Source organism: Lycium ferocissimum, chromosome 6 (genome assembly GCF_029784015.1).
Source record: "Lycium ferocissimum isolate CSIRO_LF1 chromosome 6, AGI_CSIRO_Lferr_CH_V1, whole genome shotgun sequence".
NCBI classification, from domain to species: domain Eukaryota; kingdom Viridiplantae; phylum Streptophyta; class Magnoliopsida; order Solanales; family Solanaceae; genus Lycium; species Lycium ferocissimum.
This window is the reverse complement of record NC_081347.1, coordinates 62,134,066-62,142,055: the sequence shown is the minus strand read 5'-3', so window position 1 is coordinate 62,142,055 and position 7,990 is coordinate 62,134,066. Positions and strand designations below refer to the sequence as shown.

The 7,990-nt window shown below is 36.9% G+C and overlaps 1 protein-coding gene and 1 long non-coding RNA gene across 3 annotated transcripts; both read left to right on the top strand.

The window, feature by feature from the left end:
• Positions 1 to 4,002: 4,002 nt before the first annotated feature.
• LOC132059968 (serine/threonine-protein phosphatase 5-like) lies at positions 4,003 to 5,424 on the top strand. 2 transcript variants are annotated; one of them, XM_059452811.1, is made up of 3 exons: positions 4,003 to 4,165; positions 4,680 to 4,849; positions 4,916 to 5,424. In XM_059452811.1, exons 1-3 carry the CDS (start codon positions 4,033 to 4,035, stop codon positions 5,183 to 5,185), a joined length of 573 nt encoding a protein of 190 aa, XP_059308794.1. In that variant the 5' UTR covers positions 4,003 to 4,032; the 3' UTR covers positions 5,186 to 5,424. The 2 variants fall into 2 exon arrangements, with proteins under 2 accessions (XP_059308794.1, XP_059308795.1); XM_059452812.1 differs by having other exon boundaries at positions 4,005 to 4,165; positions 4,969 to 5,424.
• Positions 5,425 to 7,520, top strand: LOC132059969 (uncharacterized). Its single transcript, XR_009415832.1, has 3 exons — positions 5,425 to 6,157; positions 6,535 to 7,106; positions 7,447 to 7,520. It is a non-coding gene; the product is annotated as an uncharacterized LOC132059969 (long non-coding RNA).
• Positions 7,521 to 7,990: the final 470 nt, after the last annotated feature.

The window sequence follows — 7,990 nt, the reverse complement described above, 5'->3', positions numbered from 1 at the left end:
TTATTGGCGAAATGACAATATACGAGATGACCCCGTGAATCAAATTCAGGTATCGGCGCTGCTTGCTCGTTGCTATCTCGGTCTAGGCTCAGCGAGCCGCGGGGCAAACCTAAATACCGAAGAAATTATAGAAAGGAAAGGAAAAAAAAGAAGATACATTATATCCCAATTCAAATATAGTATTACCGTGATTTTGGGCAACCCATCGGCCACGCGATAGGATTCCCCATGTCAGTTCTTCATGGGTGTGTTGACCGAGGAGTGCTCCAACCCACTCATTCATGTTCGGGACGAAAATTTGGGGTATCCATGCCACGAGTTTGAAAAAAGATGGGGGAAAGAGTGAATACAAGTTTGACAAAACATTCAAGAATAAGTATTGAAGGGAGAACTGAGAAACTTACGGTTATCCTTCCACTCCTCCGGGAAAGGCATATAATCAGCCGAAAAATGTCCCGCGGTCCTCACTTTGGACAAAACACTCTAACTAACCCCGGGTCTCTGTCTTGTCCATCTTCGAAAAGATCGGGTTCCAGACCTCGGCGAGTCTTTATCCACGCCCTTCGGAATCGCCTCGGGAATATAAGTAGATTAAATAAGTCATCGTGAATTCCTTTTTTGCATCGTTGGCCAACGAATCGAAGGCGAGGCCACGGTCCTCAGTTATCGGACCAATTTGGGCCGGGATTACGTTATATGTGTGTACGTCTCCAATATAACCGATAGGGGTCGAGCTTAAGCGTAAAGGGATAGGTGTAAAACGTACAAGAAGCCTTTCCTGTATGGTCGGTGATAGACTCGTTAGGCCGGGGGCAACACTTGCACGCGGACGGTTATCCCATCCATTGTCAGCCGGACACGATCAAGTTTATCCTCGGTAATGGACGAGGGATATTGCCTTACATCGTACCCTCTGTCCGACGAGGAAGGTTTCTCGGCTTCAAATTCTTTATTGTAGTTGGGTTTGGATGGTACTATGTCTAAAGCGATGGGCTCGGTGACCTTTTTTCCTTGGGTTGAGAAACGGCAGCTCCTGAGAAAAGCGGAACATCACGGGAGGTGGTTTCGGTGTTGTGGGACATTTGGAAGTTATAGAAAAAGGAGATTGGCGAATTCGAAAAGGGAGAGGGAACAAGTTAAAATGATAAGAAAGAGTGAAGGAGCAGTTGAAGTTGAAAGGAAAATTCGAAATGGCAAAGTGAGAAGAAATGAAGCAGCGCTTTCAATCGAAAAACAGCAGATGAAAGGTTGACAAGGTTCTTGCAATCAATGTAAGCAACAAATTTGGGGATGAGAACGGTTGAAATCAACGAGAAATGTGAGATGAAAGTGATTTGGAAGTGAAGAAGAAGAAGTAAAATGAAGAAGTGAAGGGGTCAAAGGCCTTATATAGTTATGGGAACCAAGACGGTTACAGATCCCAACCAATCGGGGGATGCCACGTGTCCTATAATTAATGAGATGTGATTTGAAATGACGTGCGTTACGACGGTTACCAAAATTGGCCGTTCGGGGTGTGACATATGGCTGATGGCAGAATGAGGTGCCGTAACTGTTCCCGCCAAAATGAAAAGATAAGAACGGGCTTATGGAATCACCGGTTTCGTGACCCATCCACTTCCCGTTACTTCGGCAAAACTTCGATCCGAAAAGTGTGGGGACTATCTGTATACGGTAAAAATCGGAATAATGCTAGGCCCGGCGAGACCGGGATCAAGGAAGGAAGAAACAAGCACGAGTGCTCGGACTTTCTTTCGGACGCGGTATTGCATCGAAGTGGTTGATCGGAAAGAGTCGGAAAAAAAATCGTAAGGTCCGGTTGCTCCGGGCGAACTCCTCATCACATGGCCCGATCTGGTTTCTCTCAAGGCCGAGTTGATCGTGGCCGTTAGTCCGGTTTCTCCATGACTGAGTTGATCGTGGCCGTTATTTCGATTTCTCCATGACTGAGTTGATCGTGGTCGTTAGTCCGGTTGATCGGTTATTCAATTGCTACGTGTCAAGACCGTTCTGCCACATAATGCTGCCAATCGTACGGGTGTCAGACCGTACGACCCAACCTTATCCTTTTAGGACTTTCTTTGTTCTAAAAGGGCTTTATGTTGTATGAAAGGCCCATAGGGAAAAACTATAAATAAGGGGCATTTCCCTACTTTTAGGGGTTAGCTTTTTTCAGATCTAAAATATTGTAATAGAAATCATACTGAAACTCTATTGAAGCTGTCTCTCTCTCTCTCTAATTTTGGTCCGGATTTGCAGTGTTCCTTGGCTAGATTCGTCCATCCAATACGATATAGTACCATAATATACATATATATTTAGCTTGAATCTATAATATCAACATATTTGTTCAAGTTATTAACATATATATTCATATATATATAAGTCACTGTGCACGAACCCATATATATATTCCCTCAAAAACCAAAATAGATTAAAGTTTGTCCACATATCCTATACCTCACTTACAAATTCAACTTATTATCCAATTTCGGGGTAAACAACCTAGTCCCACAAGTAATCGTTGGTTTGACAACATGAAAACTTTTCCGGCATATAATTTGACATAGACAATCATATGAATAATCGTATATGGTAATTAATGTATGCTAGGAGTAGTATATTCAATCTTTGTTCACTGAATTTTTTAATGAAAAATGTTCAGTGGCTATTTCCCACTGAATGTCTGTGAAAAAAAGCTAAATAGTAGTGTTTTTACACGGACAAATTAGGAAATTTCAGCGTTTCAATGAAAACCTGTTTTTCACCATGTGTTTTCCCAGTAAGATTGTTCGGTGAGAATGAGATGTGAAAATTATGTTTTATAACACAAATTTTCCATCAAATGAAGGTGAAAAAAAACCTTTTTTTTTCCACTAGAGCCTCAACCTGCATATGCTTTATATTAACTTGTAAGATTAGAGGAGAGTCAAGTACAATTACTTTACATTTGTCATGTATTTGAGGCAAACAGCGGCACAATTTCCTTATGATTTTTTTTTCTGAAACCATTTTGGATTTAGTCATTTATAAGCTCAGATGAGCTCTACATACTTCGACGAGAGAGAAATAAGTTTGAGTGTTCTTCGTTGCTTTACAACTTATTGTTGTAATGCATATCCACTGGGGAAACAGCCTCCCTATCTTCTGAGATAGGGGTATGGTCTGCGTATACTTTACCCTCTCCAGACTCCACATTGTGGGATTTCACTGGGTATGTTGTCGTTGCATATCCACTGGATTACAGTAAAGAAAGTATTCATGGAGTATAACCACGCTGAGAATAGTATTCATGGAGTATAACCACGGTGAGAATTGAAATTCCACCACGCTGAGAATAGTATTCATGGAGTATAACCACGGTGAGAATTGAAATTTCGAATTTGCCCTCGATAATATTTAACATTCCTTCATTGTATCTGATGTCCATTAGTAAAATGACTAAAAACACACACATTTTTCAATTAAAGGTTAAATGTGTTGAGTCGACTAAAACTGGAATAATACATTAACCCAACCACTAAAAAATGATTAAACCTCTGGTAAATTATTTATACCCGTAAAGGCCTGAATCATTTTTCTATTGATAACCTTCAAGTTTTTATTTATTTGTTTGTTTCAACAATATATAATGTTTCTTTTTTCATAAAAGTGGATTTAATTCATGTGCTCTTATGTGAACAGTGAAACTAATTTTGAGAATCTGGAAATTCTAGAATTTTTGTTTGTGATTTACTTTTTAAATTACTTTTAAATATGTACAACAAATAATGAACAAAATTGAAGGAGTATTAATACATAAATACTTTGGGTTTAAATTTCTACTATTATAGAAGCACGGGTTCGAGGCAGGATCGTCGTCATCATTCCAAGGGCATTTCGGTCATTTTCACTTTAAATCTAGAAGACTCACTTTACCATATCTCTAACAGTTGCCGACTTCCAAACAAACCCATCTCTCATTTTGCCCGCTTCCAGAAAAAACTCGGGAGTTTTTTTCACCCCTTTAACTGGTTTTGCAAGTTCAGGTATATGTTCCTGTTAAGTTTTTGTCGAAATCTTCTATTTCTTCTTCTGATCTTTTTTTGCATTTTCAAGTTCTCTTCAGATTTCTCATTTTCTTGGTTGAATTTCATGGCTATTGAAGGAAAGATAAAACTTTTAGGTGAGACAGATTATTGTTGTAGTAGTATTTGCTTTAGAATTCTTTTCGAATTTCACAAATGTTAGTTCAAATTATGTTTATACCCAATTTAATTGCTTCTTTTTTTTTGTTGTTGTTGTTGTTTCGGACGATGAAAAAAGTAACTTTTGGTTTTCATCTCCTATCTTTTGTCCATTTACATCTTTTGGACCTATTTGTGGAGATATAATAATTTAGTGCTAATCGTGGAGTTCTTGAACTAATTTTTGTGCAAGGTTGTATTTCCCACATAGGATAGCATGTCTGCAACTCATTAATAAATTCATTAAAAGCTATCATCAGCTAATGCCAACTCTTTACCTAACAAAAAATATTTTTTCTCTGAAGTAGATAGTTGCTTGATTGGGGCTTTTTGAACTTTGTTAATTGTTACTCAGAGTGGTAGACTTGAGAACTTTTTGCAGTTTATTCCACTGTGCGGCATTTATGCATATTCCTAAATAGTAAGTCTATTTCCGATTTCAATGTGTTTCAGGGCATAAGTATTCACAAGCTATTGCTCTGTACACACAAATGATTAAGTTAAACAGTGAGAATGTGGTGTACTGGGCTAATCATGTGTTTGCTCACATCAAATTGAAGGAATATTGCAGCGTAATAGAGGACGGAGCTAAAGCTAATGAAATTGTCCCCAGATATTCAAAGGTTTGTTTCAAATTGTCAAACTATTGGAAAAGAATTGTGCTTACTTTTTTATTGTTTTCGATGTAGGTTGATACGGGTGCTGTGTGCTTAATCCTGATGGGTTGTGATTGGGGTTTCAGGGTTATTATAGGCGAGAGGCTGCATATTTGGCAATGGGAAGTTCAAAGACGCATTCAAGAATTTTCAACAGGTTGGTATTGTTTTTTGAACATCTTAAGTTGTATCAGTTGCATATTGCTGGTGATAATCAAATTGTTCTTATTTTTTATTTTAAAGCTTTACCACAGAATATATCTTGAGAAGAACATTGCTTATGTAACTAGCTACCACATTTAGAAGAGAAGATAATGCCATACCAGTGACATTGTTCGTGCATTATGTTATTTGTGACCTTTAAGATTCCTTGTCAACTCTATGCTCCAGCAACTTTCATATGTACTAGATAAGTTATCTGGAAATACTAATAACATTTTGATATCAAATTTAAGTTCAATGACATTTAGTTGTAGCAGATTAAGGTAGAAGATGACCAATCCCACCCTTGAACATCTGAAGAATTTTTTAGGCAGAATTGGCATAATGAAGTCATATGGTTGATTCTGGTTAGTTGTCAGAGCAGGTCATATTTGTGGAACTTTTAGTTGCATTAGTTGCAAATCAGTAAACTTGAATGAAAAACTTTTTGTTGTCCTTGACTCAACCTACAAGCTCCTAAGTCACATAGAATATTAAGAAAGTGAACTTGCATTTGTTTCTAATTTTTCTACTATTATAGAAACATGAGTTTCAGAGTAGATCGTCGTCGACATGCCTGCTTCATTAAGCAGAGGGCAATTTTGACATTTTACCTTCTAGGTGTTGTAGCATTAACATACGTGTTCAACCTACTCTCATTCCACGACACAACATCGCTCTAGAAACATCCTTCCTTTCATCTTTTTTTTACACTTGAAAAAATAATTTCTTAGTTTCATCCGAGCCTTTAAAGAGAAATCATCAGCTCTATTCAATTTCTACCTGGGTGGGTTCTCTTCAAACTCAATTGTATAGTGTTGTAGTCGTGCTCTCTTTGACATACTCTGAGACTCTGGCTTTACAAGGTAATTGCATAGTTCGGTCTGTTCTTTTAGTTGTTCTTTATATTTGTCACCTAATTGTGATTGTATCTTCTTGGTCTTGTAATTTTGATCTAGGATTCTAAATTGGAGAAGTCAGTATGTTATTACTAAGCAGAGAAGCCTAATTATCAGATTCCATGGATGTGAATATGCAAAAATATATCTTAGAATTCTGATATTCCAACTTAAAGTATGTGAATCTTTCAATTTCTTTGCAAAATCTTTTTTTTTTATTCTTTAATTATGTGTCTACGATGCTCTTTTATTTAGCTTTTAGAGAGGTTTATTTTTGTTGGGTATATGATCTGAATTTTTGGGGTTAGATAGTATCAGCTTGGATTTCTTCCCCGAACACAATTATGGAATTTTCGCAATGATTTTAGAAATCGAAATTCTCGCCAGATTTTGTCCCTTTTTGTTAGTGTTCATGGAAACACTCATTTTTTTCTTAACCCTCTCGAGTACAAGGATTTTCCTGTCACCACCGTTTCTTTCTTCCTAGTACTTGCAAAGTTGATCCTCCTCCAATATTTGGGAAATCTAATTTTGTTGTGACGCTTTCAATAGGTAAATTAACATCGTCTTCATTGGACCGACCATATATTCACCCATGGACACGATGTTACAACTAATTGGATCTAGAATTTAGCTGACGCTCATGTTTGTTCAGTTGATGCTAACATCCATCAGTTGGCGACCACTGATAACTCTTTATATTTTTCCATTTTAGTAATTACAGTAACAAATTTAGGTAGGTCTCTTCCATTGTTGGTTCTCACTGTGCTTTCATAATGTCTAAACTATACAAAATCTGGCCCCTTGGGAACTTTGGCTTTGACGTCGACCATTTAAAAATATGGTGCTTGTGATACAGAGGCGCTGCGTGCAGCTGTTATAAGAAGGTGCAATTTCCCAAGCATGTGATCTCTTTAAACCATGAAATAGAACTCTACCCTGTATTCTAAAGCAGAGTTTAACCTTATTGTGTCATCGGATTATTGCGACCTCTCAATTAATGAACACGATATTGTCTGCCTTGAAGGGGAATGTTCAGAGGATGCATTGATGCATTCCGGGATGAAAATTGTGATTGAAGATTGCCCTTTGCAGCAGACATCCTTCTCATATGGTCTAATCAGGTTAGTTGTTGAATTAAATTATGCTTTGAGCTCTTTGGAAATTACTTTATTAAATTTGTATATATAATTTAGAAGATATTCAAAGATAGGTTCAATCCACTAATTATATAGTTTTCTATAAACGTATACTAAGCTACCTTGATTGCGTGCGAGATGTTAATAGTCCAAAGAATAGCTCTTTGCTTAGCAAAATATTGGTGTATAAGTTTTCCTCTGATATTATGCTTGTTTTTATTAGTAGGCTTTTGTAGGTTATATTCGTGAGTTGATTTACAGTTGGGGATAATAATGCAGAAGATACCATAAATCTCAAGCTAATTGTATCATCATTGGACTGCAGGTGACTCAAAAAAAGCTTATATATTGGTCCTTCGGAACATATGAGTGATGTTAGCAACTCGAATCAGTAGCCTGTTTAATTGAGCTTTCAATGTAATTTGTCCTTGAAATACTAAGGCTATTGGGGTTTGTTAATTTTAATTTTGGTGCAGATGATTCAAGTAACAAGAAACACATAGTTTTCTACCGCTAAATTGCTACCATTTTATTTGTATATGCATCGGGTCATGTGTGTTTCCAGAAGTATTTTATGGTGGATGATTCAAGAATTTGTTTGCATTTTGTTAAATGATTATTCTGAGTTTGAGAGTTAATTTGATTATATTTTGAAATTAAATCATATTAGATTAATGAATCCCTGATCATATAATGTGGAGAGAAATTTAGATAGGTAGATGAAAAGACTAAATAGAGATTTGAGGTGGCTTTCCATTAAAACCATAACAGACACGTAAATTTTATTTGAGCTGCTGTAGACACGTAAGCTATATCTGAGCATTGCAAAAGGTCAAACTTGCCATTGGATTTGACTTAAAAGCCAGGAA